The sequence below is a fragment of the Acanthochromis polyacanthus genome, chromosome 17 (assembly GCF_021347895.1).
Source record: "Acanthochromis polyacanthus isolate Apoly-LR-REF ecotype Palm Island chromosome 17, KAUST_Apoly_ChrSc, whole genome shotgun sequence".
Classification (NCBI taxonomy): Eukaryota; Metazoa; Chordata; class Actinopteri; family Pomacentridae; genus Acanthochromis; species Acanthochromis polyacanthus.
The window spans coordinates 30564124-30581581 of NC_067129.1; the positions used below are offsets into that span (position 1 = coordinate 30564124).

General features: G+C 40.4%; 1 protein-coding gene across 3 annotated transcripts in view; it reads left to right on the forward strand.

Annotated features, from left to right (window-relative positions):
• sgcd (sarcoglycan, delta (dystrophin-associated glycoprotein)) overlaps positions 1–17458 on the forward strand; it is a 547041-nt gene that overhangs the window by 289339 nt on the left and 240244 nt on the right. The window contains exon 1 of one of the 3 annotated variants that reach the window (XM_051938030.1): positions 14468–14850. The exons of the other annotated variants lie outside the window; for them this stretch is intronic. Coding sequence (XP_051793990.1) covers positions 14848–14850 — 3 coding nt within the window. The 5' untranslated portion in view covers positions 14468–14847. Of the gene's footprint in view, positions 1–14467; positions 14851–17458 lie in introns of those variants that run through there. 3 annotated transcript variants of the gene reach the window in all.

The following is a 17458-nucleotide window of genomic DNA, read 5'->3' on the forward strand; positions in this document are numbered from 1 at the left end:
CATAAAGTCCTGCACCTTATGGAAACGCATGGAGAAATCATAATTTCTTGTATTCAATATAAATTTTCCAAGTTCTCCACAGCTGTTACCAACACTGCAAATGCTATAGTTATTTAACGTTTTAGATTTTTACTGCCTCTACAGACATTTTTCACTCAGTTCCAGAAGGATGTTTCACCATGCTGAACGTATCTTCCAACAACTTGCTCCTCTGTTTGCCATTTTTGAGCCATGCTGCATTTACTTTATCAATCCAATCGGTTTGATTTTCCCGTCTGTTCCGTGGAAACACTGCCTGCAGTTCAACCTGAATTTTTGTTACGCGAGTAGTTTGTAACAAGTCGAATCGAGTTTGTCTTTTCCTTTGAGTGCTGCTAAAAACACAGGTGACCTACACTCAGCACTGCATCTGAACGCACCACGCTGCTCTGCTAATGTGAAGAGGAAACAGTAGAGTTTGAGTCGACATGGACGCTTACATTAGCACTGATTGCTATTGAATGTCTGCTGTTATTTCCCCTAATTTAAAGTGAATTGCTTTTTTGTTTGTTTTAGGTTTTTAGGAGTCTCCTATTGGGAGCAAAAACTACAAATAACAACAAAATACACAAACTTTACAGCTAATTTGCATTCTAAATGTTTTGACAGAGATTTGTTTGTAGCAGGAATGCATCTTAAATCAGCTCACCTTTACCATTTATTTCTCAGAGGGTTCAAATAATTTCTTTTAACCCTTTAAGCTTCAGTCAATTCCAGCCGTTTTCAGTACAAAAAATCGCTAATATTCTATTTTTAAATAAAAAAATTACGAAAAATACAGGGAATATTGGACGCACATCGCGAGGTGCATTTCCTTGAAAACGACCGATTCGTGGATTTTATACCGACTTCAGGACATGTTTTGGACAAAATAGTTTACTGGCTTGTGTTGTCTGGATGTAAAAGGTTGGATTATGGCCGTTTTTTGTGGAATCTTTTTTTCTGTGTGTAATAATGAACCCGGAAATGTGAGTCGCGCTGTGTGCGTTGAAGCCGTGTATAGAGAACGGATGGATGAATATTGTTTTTGTCGGACAAATGTGTTTTTCTCACCCGCTGTGGTAATCACATCTGAAAGTGGTTTATACCGGCGGATTCATGAGAATCTAAGCTTTCCATCGGCGTATAGTGTTTGTATAATCGGGTTTGCAGCCGTCGGACATTCTTGAAATTCCTATGCAAATTAGTAGGTGTTCCCGCCGGCGGTACACCTACGACGTACTGAAGCGTAAAGGGTTAAATCTGTCCAAGTCATGTCTTAAAACCGTCAATATAAATCCAAGTTTGGGCTTGCGACTGTTTAAAAGGTTATGGCACTAATGCTAATGTGACACCACATTTTTGGCACAACACTTTTCTAACTATCTTATCTGGAAGTTGTCATGTAAAAAGCCCACTTCTTGAATTTCAATGATGTCTAAACAGAAACTTTAGCAGAGGTTTGCTTCAATAAAATCAGTAAAATTGGCAAGACTTTGACTTATCAAGATGTTAAAGGTATTTTTTAAACTGTGTCTTCCAAAAACTCCATTCATCTCCAACTCAAAAGCATTTTCAGTCATATTTTAATTGAACCTGCTGAATTCTGTTTATGACGCATTAAAAAACGTTTCTAATCAACGTTTCTTTGCCATTTTTTTAATTGCTCGTCTGTTGAGCTCCTGTCTCTGGCCGTCTGAGTAGCTATGAGTAATTTCCGTTTTAAAATCTGCTGGGAAACGTCCAAGTCATGTCTCAAGAGCGAGTCCAAGTCCGAGCTGACTATTGTCTGTGAGGTACTGATGCTAATGTGATGCCAGACTCTCAGGACAAGGATGTTTTTAGCATCTTGTCTGGAATATAAATAGTTTCCTCCACAAAATAATGTTTTAATTTCAGAAAACCAGTTTGTTGCAGAAAGAAAGAAATTGGTATCAATAAAATCACCTCAAATTGGCAAGATTTTGACTTGGCTTGAAGCTGTTTTTTGACTCTCTGTGCAGCTGTACCACATTCCCATACAACTAAAGAGCGTTCTCAACTACGTACATTTAAAGAAAAGCTGTGGGATTAATTTTTGACATACTACAAAATATTTCTAATCAACATATCTTTGCCATTTGTCTCATTGTATTGTCGGTCCTTTTCCTGCCAACTAATCATATATTAGTTGGTACGGGACTCGGGACCCTGGTAACCCAGAAAATGAAATAAGAAGCTTCAAACATGCTGAGAAATGATTGCATTTTAACCCAAACTGTGCTGTTTATTAACCTAACCAAGTAATTTTAATACCTAAACTTTACCAAGCTATTGACCTGTATTTATTGCAAAAGAATCAGCAAAAATTGTACATTTAAAAAAATAACCACATAATTTTGGCGTCTGGACCAAACCAAACAGCAAGAAAAAGCACATGATGGGCGGTGAGCCCAGCCTCCGGAATGAAAGCTCATTATTCTTTCCTCCTGATGTGGCTCCTCCAAACTGGAAGCCTTTATTACTATTTCACAGTCTGACCCGTTGAGGAGAAAATTTGTCTTTCAACGCATAAATGACAATGCAGGTTAGTTGGATATGAATGTAACTGTTGGAAAACAAGGTTGTGCATGCATAAAGCAAACCTGTTTTATTAGGTTGCAATTCTACAGTTTAATTTCGCAGAAGCTTTTATCCAAAATGACATCCATCTATGAGTAGATACAACACCAGCAAGATAAGATAAGATCAGAGCCATGAACCAAGTTCAAGTAGATAATAGGACAGTTGTTTCCACAGGCAGTGTGGAAATAAAAGGAAATTGTCTTTATTGTTTTGTTTTGCAGTCTGTCAAGTGCAAAGGTGTTCAGTGAAGAGCTGGTTTGAGTGTTCTTAAAAACTGAGAGACTCTGCAGATTGAACAAAGTTTGGTAACTGGTTCCACCACCGGGAACCACAGATAAGAAGAGTCTAGCTATGGATCGGCCCTGTTGTGGTGGTTGGATGAGGAGCCTTTTGTTGGTTGAGCGTTTAGAATGGGAGGGACCTGAATGAGAGAGTTCAGGCAGAAGTGAGCTGTTTTCATTCTAGTTTTGAATACAAATGTCAGAGTTTTGGATTTTATGTGAGCAGCAACTGGAGGCCAGTGAAGCCATCTGAACAGCGAGGTGATGTGAGCTGTTTTTGGCTGGTTGAAAACTAAACGTTCTGCTGCGTTCTGGATCATCTGCAGAGGTTTGACCGTACGTGTGGGGAGGCATGCCAGTAAGGAGCTGCAGTAGTTGATGCTGATATTATGAAAGCCTGGACCAGGTGTTAAGCTGCATGTTCAGACAGGAAGGATCTGATCTTCCTGATGTTGTACAGGATGAATCGACACGACCGAGTAACAGAGGCCACATGAGCCTTGAAGGTTAGTCGGTCATTGATCATGATACCCACGTTTCTGGCAGACCTTGTGGGTTTGAGATGGGTTGATTTAAGCTAGATGTTGATTTCTTGTTGTAGGTTGTAAGCAGGTTGTCTCCCTGAAGGTGCCCTATGAAAGGTTTCTAGTCATTGGAGGCACGTTGACCTCAGATTTCAGTCTTAGTTTCACCCTAAAATTTCATCCATCTGTGCCCTCTGAGCCCAGAAACAGTCATGTTGATGGTCATTTAAAGTTCAAAGCTTTGCTGGTTATGTGACTTTAACAGAAAACAGTCACCAATTGATGTTACTCACACATTTGTTGCTGCTGAGTGTAGCCCAAAGTCAGCTTTTCAATTTGTTCCAAAGCTCAGAGAGGAAAAGTTGTTTCACATTTTACCAAAGGACCAAACTCCATCACAGAGTTGAACTGACAACATTCGCTTCTCGTCAGTGTGGTTCAGAATCGGTGTGACGGCTGCTCTCTGGGATGTTCATGCCATTAACCCTGCTATGATTGCGGAGAAAAACTCTGCTTTGGTTGCACATCAAGCAGGAAAACCAGTGCTGATCATTAAAACTGAATGTGGAGAAACCTTACCGTTGTGCTTCTGTAAACTACAACGCAGCAGCCGGTTGTTGTTGCACAAAGCAGCGTTTTGCAAAAACGGATGAGAGTTGGATTCTGTCGAGCTGTGATACAGCACAAATCCCCTCTGAGCTGCAGAAATGACCGGTTTAAAACACCAGTGTTGGACAGAGTTGAAGGCGAATGATGGAGCAGGAATGAGACTGGAATCGGCTGCCGGTGACTGACGTCTTCATTGATCGCTGGTGATTTCAGATCGCTCAACGTGATTTCATGGAGTTCAGCTCCTCTGATAGAAAAGATGTGCCTCCTGGCAATTGGAGAGTCTAGAAAGACAAGGAAAAACAACAGAGTGCTGCACCATGAAACCAGAGAAAGTGTGTATGTACTGTTAATAATACAGCAGCTGAAGTAAAGCAATAAATCCTGCAAATATAAAGTTTTAATGATGGACAACTGCCGTGCAACCAGATTTTTGAAGCTATTGAATGGAGCAAAAGCCAAATACAACAGGTGTAATGTGTATGAAGTAAGCAAACCTTTCTTTACAGAAAATGTATAAAAATGATCAGATCAAACCGCTTAAATTGACGATCATTCCCCGTTTCTTCCCCGAACCTCCAGGTGTGCTGAGGCCACTCATGACAGTTCAACCAATCAGGACTTTGTTTTCCGGCGAGGTGACTTTCAAAATGACTAATTAACGAGGAAATTAACTTCAGGCGCTGAGAAGAAACTGAAAGAGCCGAAATGACCGGCTCACTTCAAGTGCTCAGCTGTGTCAGCAGCCTCGGCAAAGTTTTTAAAGTAACAGTGTTCGGTGACAGAAAAAGGTACAAGTACTCGTCTGCACGTTTATTCAGCATTTATCCTTTAATAGGCAATTGGAATATTAGTAGGACATGATATATAACCAAAACCATGCATTAAAAGCATGAAACGAAAGCATGCTGGGTAAAATGTGCAGTAAAGAAGTTTATTGATCTATGTATAAAGTGTTTTACATCAGTTGATAATAAAAACACTGATCCAGTGTGAGGACAGGAAGTGCTGGTTTCCAGCATTTTTAACATTGTTTTTGGGTGCTTTTTTGCTCTTCTCACATTTTTATTTACTGTGCCATCATTTTTTATTGCAGTGAAAAGTCCAGCACAACTACAAAACTAGAAGAAGAAGAAGAATTGTCTGAGAAAATACACACCTTAAATATTGTAGATTAGCTGTAGTACCTAGTTGTTCCACCAGTTGAGCCTCTTATTGTGTGATATTGAAGCAACCAGAGGAGGTGCCATTTCTGCATTGGCGACAGAAAGCATTGTGGGAGTTTAGCTACTAAAGAGGCACCATGACATAGTCCTAATGGAAGCTTAATGACCTCCAACCAGCACACCAGTGTAAAACAAGCTGGGATAAACTACGACAGTGTGTAGATCCTGGTCTTGGGATCAAGCGCAGGAAGTCCCTTGTTATAATGCCATAAATATTATCATTAATCATAAAATTGCATAAATAAAGCAGAATCAACATGTACATAGACATTTTTCCAAGCGTCCAGAAGGATTACCACTACTTGGGAAAAATGCTGACTGTATGTGCAATAGATAGTTGATTTTTTTTTTCTTTTTTTTCCTTTATATTGTTTCTACACTTGTTTTTTATGGATAGACACATCCTGTAGTTCAACCCAATTTACCAGAAAACTCTGAATTTTAACCATGCGCCTGTTTGTTGCAGCTGCAGTACAGATTTGATTATGCTGTTGTTGTGTTTTGCAGCATCTTATTGGAAGAAATGGTTTATTTCTGGCAATTTTTTCAATGAGACCTGCAAAATACAGTGTTTTTTTATGAAATATCGCAATTTTAAGCTCAGATTTGGTTGATTTAATGTGCTAGAAGCACAAAACACAGATGGAAAGTTGAAAATGTAATGATTCTGGCTGGTTTGTGGCTCTGCTAAATGGTGACAGTTTTTTTGTTCTAAAAGGTGATGTTTCTGTCAAACCTGCCAACAGGGTTTGGGGTTTACAGAGTTAAATTCATTCATTCCTGACGCATTGAACTGTAATCAGGGGAATAATGGGAAGCTATTGTTAGGACTGTTTATCACGAAGAAGTCAAATCAACGTATTCACAGAACCGTCCCTTTAAAGTGCTTTATGCAGAACTCGGATCCTCCTTTGTTTATAAGGATAATTTGTTCGGAATCGTGAAATATATGGAGCACGGAGTACGAGGTAACGATTTTCACCTCAAATGGAAATATGGATTTACTTTTGAAATAAACGGCCTCTTTGGAGTCGAATAAGACTGAGCAGTAAAACTAAAGGCACCACGAGAAATGTTTATGATGTTTAGTCAATTTCCACAAAACATTTGCATCCGATTATGAGTCCTCAGCCTCACTGTTGTTGTTTTTCACACTGTCACGCTGAGATCTCATCTTTTTAGACGTTGCAACGAGGCACTGAGGGGAAAATGAGCCAAACATGCTCCTTTATCTTTTTAGTTTTTTGATGAATTTGGGTTCATTGTTTCTCCGTCGAGCTGCTCGGGCCAGGCATAATTCAGAAACAGACTCACAGCTGGAGGAGGAAGACACAAAGAGTAAACAAGAGCGAGCGTAATTTGATTCTAGTCAGAGTTGGGAATAAATCAGCATATTTATTCATGATGACATCAATCCATATTCAGTCAAGGTTGCCTGCATTTGGAGCGTCTCTGAAAGCTGACGCCCGGCCGGTCTGGCCTGTAATTGGCTGTTTTCATAGAGGAACGGGCTGGGAAGGATCCAGACTCTCCGGCTGAGAGAAGCAGGTCGGGGATTTCTCTGCCTCGGGTTCGATTCACACAAGAACATAATAAAAACAACACCATTCATTAAGCGTCGTCGTGGGAACCATGTTCAGAGACGTACCTGCAGGGACATGCAGACAATAGCTGAGTGAACGACGGACGAACTAAACGTCCGACGTCCCATCAAAGCAGACGGCTGCTCTCTCATCCGGAAACGCAAACACGGATTTACACACCAACGGCAAAATACTGTAGACAGACAGATTGCTTTATTTGCTATTCAGATATTTCTCAGAGGCAGAAAGAAGCTAATTGGATGAATTAAACATCAAAGAGGTGGAGTCTGAAAGGAGCAGAGCTTTAGAGTGAAACACACTGAAAGAAGAAGAAGAAGAAGAAGAAGAAGAAGAAGGGAAATATAACAGGAAGATTCAGTTCTTAACCTCTCAGTTGTATGTGCTGCTATTCAAAGATTCAATACTACGTGCAATTAAATGCAAAGTGACAGTGCAGTAGCAATAAGACATTATAAAAGGACAAACCTGTAGAACAACAGTAGAAAAAGTCAGCAACAAATGAAGAGTGCACTCTAAGAATTATCTGTGCATTAACAATTGTAGAAATGCATATTTTATAAGGGAACTTCGTTTTTTTTTCAACCTGGGGTCTGTTTTCATATGTCGTTTCATACATGTGAGTGATGGAGAAATGAATTTTCAACATAGCTCCAGTATTTAGCCAGGCAGGCAGCTTAGCAGCTCAGCTAGCAGCTCAGCTAGCGAAAAGTATGGGGCAAGAAGCCCCCCCCCCCCCGCGTCAAAGTCCGCCCTAACGTGCTTTTTTCCCCACACTGACCGGCTAGGACAGTCTCAATGAGTGTCCCACAACATACTAGAGATGAGAAGTGAACGAAAACCTCCACAATACCTGGCGATCGCTCTTTGTTGTGGTCTGTATCCAAATCTCAGGACGCTAAAAAAGCAACCTGAGATTTGGATACAGACCACAACAAAGAGCGATCGCCAAATAATGTGGAGGTTTTCGTTCACTTCTCATCTCTAGTATATTGTGGGACACTCATTGAGACTGTCCTAGCCGGTCAGTGTGGGGAAAAAAGCACGTTAGGGCGGACTTTGACGCGGGGGGCCAGCTGCCCTATACTTTTCGCTAGCTGAGCTGCTAGCTGAGCTGCTAAGCTGCCTGCCTGGCTAAATACTGGAGCTATGTCGAAAATTCATTTCTCCATCACTCACATGTATGAAATGACATATGAAAACAGACCCCAGGTTGAAAAAAAACCTAAGTTCCCCTTTAACAAAAATCATCCACAGTAAATCATTTAAAAGTTGCACTATTATCAGTGTTGTCTTGTCTTTGTTTCTCTTTGTAATGCTCAGAGAGAATGCAATTACATTTTAGAGCAAATTTATGATAAAAACCAACATTTCGTTATATTTTAGTTCCGTATTTTCATGTACATATGAAAGCTGTACAAAGATTTGTTGGGGTTGTTTCGAACAAGACTTAGTTACACTATAGGTGTATCATTACTAACTTAACTTTGCCATTGGTAAAATGTGTATAAATCCCCCATTTTCAGTCACAGTCTACTGAAGAGTCTTAATGACTGCTTTTTAAAAATGGATTTACTTAACCATATCATCCAAAAATGGATGGATTGTAACCCTTGAGAGGCAGGATGTCTTTTTGAAAAAATCACCAAAATTCCACCATTCATCAGCCAGAATCATTGCATTTTCATCTGTCCATCTGTGATGTGAGGTTCTGTCACCTAAACTCAACCAAATCTCAGCTAAACATTGTGATACTTCATCAAAACCACTTTATTCGACGTGTCATTCAAAAATAAAAATGCCAGAAATTAATCATTTTCTCCAATAAGATGCTGCAAAAAAGTTCAGATTCTATGATTAAACCAGTTGCATCAGTCACATCAAACACACATACATTTGTTGTTTTATATTGTACATATTCCATTAAATGTAATAAATGTACATTTTGGGTTCTTGCAAAGTCTCTGGGAGTTTCTGGTTGAATTATTTCTACCAGAACTGCTCACAGTTGCACACAATTGAGACACAAAACCACAAAAAGAGACTCAAAACACAAAAAAGAGATTCAAAACAACAAAAATGAGACACAGAACCACAAAAACAAGACAAAAAACCACAAAAAATGGACTCAAAACAACAAAAATGAAACACAAAGCATCAAAAAAGAAACGCAAGCCCACAAAAATGAGACACAAAAGACAAAAACGAGACAAAATTACACAGAAAAGAGAAGTAAAACAGCAAAAATAAGACACAAAAGAAAAAACGAGACACAAAACCACAAAAAACAGGCTCAAAAAAAAAAATGAAACACAAAAATAAGACACAAAAGACAAAAACGAGACACAAAACCACAAAAAACAGGCTCAAAACAACAAAAAATGAAACACAAAACCACAAAAATGAGACACAAAAGACAAAAACGAGACACAAACCCCAAGAAAGAGACTCAAAGTGTCAAAAATGAGACACAAAAGACAAAAATGAGACACAAAAGACAAAATGAGACACAAAACGACAAATTTCTTACATTTTTTGCTAGAGTGAACAAGATTTACACAACTTTGTGAAGAAAACGTTGAAATGTGACAGACTTTAAGCTAAAGTAAAAATGTAAACAGTGACGTTTTGCTTCCATCTGCCGCTGCCTCCTGGTTAAAGAGTCGGTAGTGTCTACAGATACGGACCCGTACCCGTACGCGAGTCTCGCGAGTCAAGAAGCTGCTAACCACTGCAAACTGTTGAAAGGTAAGCAAAGGTTAAAGCTGCTGTCCGGAGTTTCCGTTTGTTTTCAATTTATGTATCATTTTTTAACAAAGCTTAAATGTGTTAGTCTAGTTCGATACTATAATATAAAGTTAGTATAACGCGATATGAAAATTTATTCCTGAGCTCCGCCTTCCTCTCATAGACCCCCATGTTATTCCAAAAAGCGCCGGTTGCTGCCGACCAATCGAGTTCGAGCTTCAGCTTTGTCATGCTGTCAATCAACGGTTACGCGCACAGCAAGCAAGCCCATGCAGAGGTGGGCGAGCTACGCACTACGCAATCGCGCGCACATTTGTTTTGCTTGTGGAGGAGAGAGCATCAGGGATCAGCAACTTCCAGAAAAGTTACCAATCCCACGGCTTGTCAGGCCAAGAGACTGCAGGACGTTTTTTGGCTCGGGGTGCTCGCCTCGCTCCCCGACCACGGCCTCCATAGCCCGCCTGACGGCTTCGTTTAGATGCCCGACCTCTGGAGGAAGATGTTGGGGCGTCTGGGACATACTCTTCATCAGAGGAGTCATGCAATTCTGAACTCTAGATAGAAATAAATAAACAATGTAACACATATACATGCGTAAATGCACTAAGTTTGATAAACAACGTCATCCAGAGGGATACACGAGTGTAATCACATATTGAAACTTTACTAGTTCGTCCTAGCAGATTCATGTTATTTTGGTATTAGGACAAGTTAGACTCAATACAGCATTCTAACGTAATTCCTTTATTATTTACTAAATGTACTAAATGCAGAAGAGGGGAAAACAGCAAAACAGGCGAGATGCTGCAGCACTCCGGGCACTTCTCTCATGTACTGCGCGCGTGCACAAATAAAGGGGAGAAATCAGAGGGAGGGAGGGACCACCAGTGTTTTGGGAGATGCTGCGATTCAAACTCCGGACAGCAGCTTTAAGGTTAGGTTAGGGTTAGTGTTAGGGTCAGGTTTAGGGTCCGTACCTGTAGTACCGATGCTACGGGTCCGTACCGCTAGCGTCTACCGGGAGTCACGTGACCAGATCTCGCGTATCTGATTGGCAAATGGAAAGTGCCGTATCCGTAGTCCACAGGCTACGGATACGGGTCCATACCTCTAGCAACAACCTAAAGAGTCAGTCGGTGTGTGAGATCTGCTGCCTCCCCTGTGGATTGGCCTCCACTACGTCTTCATTATTAGCCTCTCTTTACCGCGGGCCTATTAGGGATTTCCCCTTTTATTTATTGATTAATACATCATCAAGTGGAGCTGGAGCCTCAGCCTCAGTCTCATTTTTGTTGTTTTGTCTAATTTTTGTCACGTTATCTGATGTTTTGTGTCTTCTCTCTGTTGTTTCATGTCCCATTTTTGCCGTGTTGTGTCTCATTTGTCATCTCCTTTTTCGGTTTCTTTGCTGTATGTCTTATTTTGTGTCTTGTTTATGTTGTTTCACGTCTCGCTGAAATGTGACAGACTTTAAGCTAAAGTGAAAATGTAAACAGTGACGTTTTGCTTCCATCTGCCGCTGCCTCCTGGTTAAAGAGTCAGTCGGTGTGTGAGATCTGCTGCCTCCCCTGTGGATTGGCCTCCACTACGTCTTCATTATTAGCCTCTCTTTACCACGGGCCTATTAGGGATTTCCCCTTTTATTTATTGATTAATACATCATCAAGTGGAGCTGGAGCCTCAGCCCGGGGACGACGCCGAGCTTCCAGTGGTTTCTGCAGCCTTCGTCCCAGCTGCCCACTTAACATTCACCGCTTGCTTCGCCTGTTAGACAATGTTTGCTATTATTCTGCCGACACACAGCGGCTGCATTTTCATCTGTGCTAACGTAGGAGTTAAAGGCAAAAACAAAACAAAAAAACAGTAGAAATTACAAGGCTTTACAAATGTGAATTTGGGGCGTATCTGCAGCTTAACCTGCTCCGTGGCTGCGTGGAAGGATTTTAACCTCTTTCAATAATAAAGCACATTGGTGTGTTTTTCTTATCAAAGGCTGTGAAACTGCTGGATGTAACATCAAAGCGTGAAGTATTCCCCGAACCGACAAAATCAGCCTCACCACAAACAAGCCGGCAGAGAGAATGGGATCAGTGTGGCTGCCGAGAGAGAGAGGGAGGAAGAGGCGAGGAAAGAAAGTGCAGCTTTGTAGGAGAAGCTTTGTGAGGCTTTTTTCTTCTTCCTCCGTCTCCGTCAGGCCACAGAACATTAAAGTGGAGGAGAGGAGGAATTTGCATTCTCTAAATCGCTGCCTCTCTTTCTCCAGAACTCACATGCTGCTCGTCAGACACGTGAACTCACACATGCAGCTGCAGCTTTTCATCCAGGCTGTGTCTCATTTTTGCCATTTTATGTCGTGTTCTTGTTGTTTTGTCTTTTTTTGTCATTTTGTGTCTCATTTTTGTTATTTTTTGCATCTTTTCTGTTGTTTCAAGTACAATTTTTTTGTTTTGTGTCTTTTTTGACATTTTATGTTTTGTTTTTGTCGTTTTGTGTCTTGTTTCTGTCGTTTTGTCTCATAGTTTTGTTGTTTTGTGTCTCTTTTTTGTTGTCTTTGTGTCCTTTCTGTTGTGTCAAGTTTCATTTTTTGTTTTGTGTTTTCCTTTTGTCATTTTGTCTTGTTTTTGTGGTTTTGTATAATGTTTTGTTGTTTTGTCTTGTTTTGTCATTTTGTGTCTCATTTTTGTCGTTTTGTGTCTCATTTATGTTGTTTTGAGTCTCATTTATGTTATTTTTTGCGTCATGTTGTTTCAAGTACAATTTTTTGTTTTGTGTTTTTTTGACATTTTGTGTCTTGTTTCTGTCCTTTTGTTTCTCAGTTTTGTGGTTTTACGTCTTGTTTCGTTGATTTTTTTGTGTCTTTTCTGTTGTATTAAGGTAATTTTTGTTTTGTGTCTTCTTTTTGCCATTTTGTATCTCATTTTAGTGGTTTTGTGTTTTGTTTTGTTGTTTTGTCTTGTTTTTGTTATTTTGTGTCTCATTTTTCTTGTTTTGTGTATTGTTTTGTTGTTTTGTGTCTTGTTTTTGTTGTTTTTTTTGTGTCCTTTCTGTTGTATTAAGTTAGCAGCTCAGCTAGCGAAAAGTATAGGGCAGGGGTCGGCAACCCGCGGCTCCAGAGCCGCATGCGGCTCTTTCAGCCCTCTGTTGTGGCTCCCTGTAACTTTGGAAAATACATTGTTCTGCCTTTCAGGTGCGTTTCAATGCATTTTAATATAGAGAATTTTATTGTGAAATTACCGCTCTTACTTTGACGTGTCACTCCACCGGATGTGCTGTGCCTGTGCATGAGAGCGCAAAGCTGACGCAAAAAGAGAACACGGAGCTTCCGATTCCCACACGTTTCCATGTCTTTTTTAAAAATTTACTCCTGGAGAAGCAACGCCTGTAGTTTCACATCGTTTTGTACTCAAGAATGGCAAGCCTGTATATTAAAGCTCCACTCCAAGAAAGACACGTCTTTGAGTCAAAAGTACTCATGATAGGGTAATACACGTTACTCGCAAGAACACGGCTCGATGTCACATCCAGGCAGCAGGTCAGAGTCAGAGGAGTGTCGTCTTGGAAAAATAGGTCAGCGACTTACCGGAGAAAAGTTATTAGCTTAAGATAAATACATTTTACAAGTTAAATAGGCATTCGCAAAATATTGATTTCCAGCTAACATTACGTAACATATGAGGTCCAGGAGCAAAAATGACATTAACCAAGTAAGATACATATTAGTGGAAGGACACAATTAAAAATGGATCTATCTAATTAGAGGCTTTGTAATTAAGTAATCGCGACTGATTAACAAGGGCATAGAGGTAAAAAAAAAAAAAACGATATATGCAGCGTTGTCTTCATTTTAAATGCCAAAAGGATTTTGCGGCTCCCGGTGTTTTCTTTTCTGTGGGAAACGGGTCGAAATGGCTCTTTGAGTGTTAAAGGTTGCCGACCCCTGGTCTAGGGCAAGTGGCCCCCCCGCGTCAAAGTCCGCCCTAGCGTGCTTTTTTTTCCCCACACTGACCGGCTCAGATAGTCTCAATGAGTGTCCCACAACATACGAGAGATGAGAAGTGAACGAAAACCTCCACATTACTTGGCGATCGCTCTTTGTTGTGGTCTGTATCCAAATCTCAGGACACTAGAAAGCAAATCTCGTTGCAATTTCGGAACGAGATTTGCTGTGGAGGTTTTCGTTCACTTCTCATCTCTAGTATGTTGTGGGACACTCGTTGAGACTATCTGAGCCGGTCAGTGTGGGGAAAAAAGCACGTTAGGGCGGACTTTGACGCGGGGGGGCCAGCTGCCCTATACTTTTCGCTAGCTGAGCTGCCTGGCTAAATACTGGAGCTATGTCGAAAAATTATTTCTCCATCACTCACATGTATGAAAAGACATGAAAACAGACCCCAGGTTGAAAAAAACCTAAGTTCCCCAAGGTCCCAATTTTTTGCTGTTTTGATAAAGTGGTGATAGGGACTCAGTGGTCGGAAGGTCACAGGGGGTCAGATATTATCATTTTATGTTCAAAACTGTCTTTATGTTGGAATTTAACAACATAAGAAGCTGATTTTTTTTCATGAGTGTTCCCATAAATACACTTGAAATGCTAGTTTGTTAAATAGTTGTAGTACTAAATCCACATTTCTGAAGGACAGGAGAAAGAAAAGAACAAATACTGAAACTACAAGTGACAGTTTAAAGGTGGATTTAAACACACGAGGAAAATTTAAACACATCCTCGTAAAACACGCTGGAGAAGGAGGGGTCACCATGACAACACAACACTCCGACACAAGTCCCGCCTCTTCAAACTTCGCCACATGTGTGTCTGTGGTTCTAAATCTGGCAGGAAGGCAGGGCTGCAGCTCAGAGGAGTGACAAGACTCTCCAGAGCAGAGAGGGGGAAAAAAAAAAGAGGAAAAAGAAGGAAAAGCAGGGAGACAGCCGGGTCACGGGAGTCCGCCGAGCGTCCAGGAAACAGGGACTCGGCCAAGAGAGGCGGGAGGGAGTTTGTTATTGGAAAAAGCTGACAAGCGAGCAGAGGCAGCGGGGAGGGGAGAGAGAAGAAAGACAGAGGTGGCTGACTTTGAGCTGGTCAGTGAAGGCCTCATGCAGCTTCCTAGCAGCAGCTCAGTTCCATTTATATCTGCCTGACACACCTCGACTTTTAGCAGAGCTCAGTGGGAGGCCGGAGGGGAACGTAAAGAGAGGAACTTAAGGGAGGAATAAGACAAGAGAAGGAGACGGCACAATGGTGAGTTTGGTTTCATGATCTGTTGATGTGGCTGCGGTGGGCGGGGACGTGGGCCGAGCCTCCAAAAGTACACCAAACTAAACTTCCTCCTCTGATGCTCCTCTTTATAGCATTTTGTGGCTCGCTTTTGTTGTTTTGTGTCTCGGTTTTGCAGTATTGTGTCTTTTTTTTTGTGGTTTTGTGTCACTTTTTGTGGTTCTGTATCTAATTTTTGTTGTTTTTTGTCTCGTTTTTGTTGTGTTGTCTCTTTTTTTGTGGATTTGTGTGTTTTGCAGTTTTGTGGCTCATTTTTCTTGTTTTGTGTCTCGTTTTTGTGGTTTTGTATTTTGTGTTTGTTGTTTTGTGGCTCATTTTTGTGGATTTCTGCCTTGTTTTAGTCATTTTGTGTCCCTTTTTTGCAGTTTTGTGTTTCGTTTTTGTTGTTTTGTGTCTCTTTTTTGCAGTGTTATGTCTCGTTTTTGTTGTTTTGTGGCTCATTTGTGTCATTTTGTGTCCCTTTTTGTAGTTTTGTGTCTTTTTTTGTGATTTCGTGTCTCGTTTTTGTTGTTTTGTATATTGTTTTTGCAGTTTTGTGGCTTATTTTTGCTGTTTTGTGTCCATTTTGTAGTTTTGTGTTCCTGTCTGTAGTTTTGTTTCTCTTTTTGTGGTTTTGTGTCTCATTTTTTGTCATTTTGTGTTTTGTTTTTGCAGTTTTTGTCTCATTTTTGTTGTTTTCTGTCTCATTTGTGTTAGTTTTTGTCTCTTCTTGTCTTTTTTGTGTGTTTTTGCCAGTTTTGTGTCTCTTTTTTGTCGTTGTGTGTCTCATTTTTGTGGTTTTTGCTGATTTGTGTTTTGATTTTCTTTCATGACTTGGTTGTGTTGATTCACATCTCGTGGGGACACTTTTAGTTTCTTTCTGTAGCTTTGTGTCTCATTTTTGTGGCTTGGTTGCTGCTCCTCTTGGAAAAAAAAGTATTTTTCTCTCCACTTGGTGCTAAAAACACAACAACACACACACAACCAAACATTCTAACCACTTTACGAATGCAGAGCCCCTGAGACTGTTAAATTAATTTATTTGTTGTGAACCGAAAAAGTCGAAGCTCTGGAATTTTCTTTTTTTTTTTCTTAATACAGAAATGAAATTGGAGAGTAAAGTGATTTCCGAGGCTGTTTGCTCTGAATCTTTCCCTCCTTTTTCTACAATCTTTGTTTGCAGACAGAGTGCTGGAAGAATGGGTGGGCTGACCGGCCCACTTCCACATATCAGTCCCGGCAACACATTTGGTTTCAATTACTTGGGGGCCTCTAGGGAACAAGCTGCTATAAATAAGTAACACGCAGCCGAGTGTGGACAGACTACTGTAGAGGAGACTCACGCCTCGGCTCTGGTTCTGCTTCTGGTTCTGGTTCTGGTGGGTGGGATCAGTAGTGGGCCGGCTTGTTGTTGTTGGCGGGGAAGAGGTTCGGGTTATTTCTGGTTTTAAATCTGCTGGGATGCGTCCAAGTCACTGTCAGAGGAAGCTCAAGTGAGACCTGAGTGTTGCTGGAAAAGTTTTAGAGATAAGAGAAGTTAAAATAAGTCTTTATTTATTAGCGGGGAAATTTGCAGTTTTACAGCAGCAAAAAGAAATAAGCAAAAAATATACAAAAGTACTGTTGATAATAAAGATTGTTCCACATGGAGAAATTCAGATTTTGCAGAAATTCCTCTGAATGTTTAAGAGCAATGATGTCTTATAGATGTAGAAAAACATTAATGTTGCACAGACGGATCCATAACTAGAAAATACTAAAGATTCTTGTGAATGCAGAGAAGAAATGAATCCATACAGGGACTTACGTAAAAAATGTACAAAATATTCATAATACTCAGGTTTGAATGTGTTGGTGCTGCATCAGATTGAAGTACTGGTTACAAAGTCTGATATGGGAACAAAATTTAGGTTTTAAAGTCTGAACTGGGAGCAGTACCGGTTGTATGGTTGCAGTTCTGGTAGTATTTTAACACAAATTGTAACATTTTCCTACGTCAAAGAAAAGTAGTTTGGGTGCCTAAACTTCACTAAACTTTTAACAAGTAGTGTCATTATATTTTCCCAACCCAAAGTGACAACAAAACCACACAGAACATGAATCTCCGTCTCCAGAATAAAAGTCTTGTTTCCATCCTCTCCTCATGTATGGTTGATTACGGGAACTTTGTGGCTCCTTTAAAACTTTTGTACCACCACAAAGTTTTTCCAAAAGCAGGTAAATTGTATAGAAACATGGTTGTTGAGAGGCAGGATTGTTGCTTTTTTATGATTTACGTCATAGAAGAGTCAAGCTCTCGAGTTTTTCCATTTCTAGTTAACTCTTTCCACCTGGAGCTCCTTGTAGATGCACCAGACTCATGTTAGTGCCATTATTTAAAGGCTGCTGAGTTTGGGAGGTGCATCTGAGTTCTTCTGTGACTGAAATGAGTGGAGCTTTGTTGTGTTTTTAGATTTTTTTAGACCAGATTCAATGGAATCAGAGTTAGTGACGGTCCTGTTGTTGGAAACGGAGAGCTGAATGTCTCCTATCCAAAGACGTCTGTTCTGGATTTACAGTTTGTGAGCTGTAACTGACTAAAACTAGGATGTTT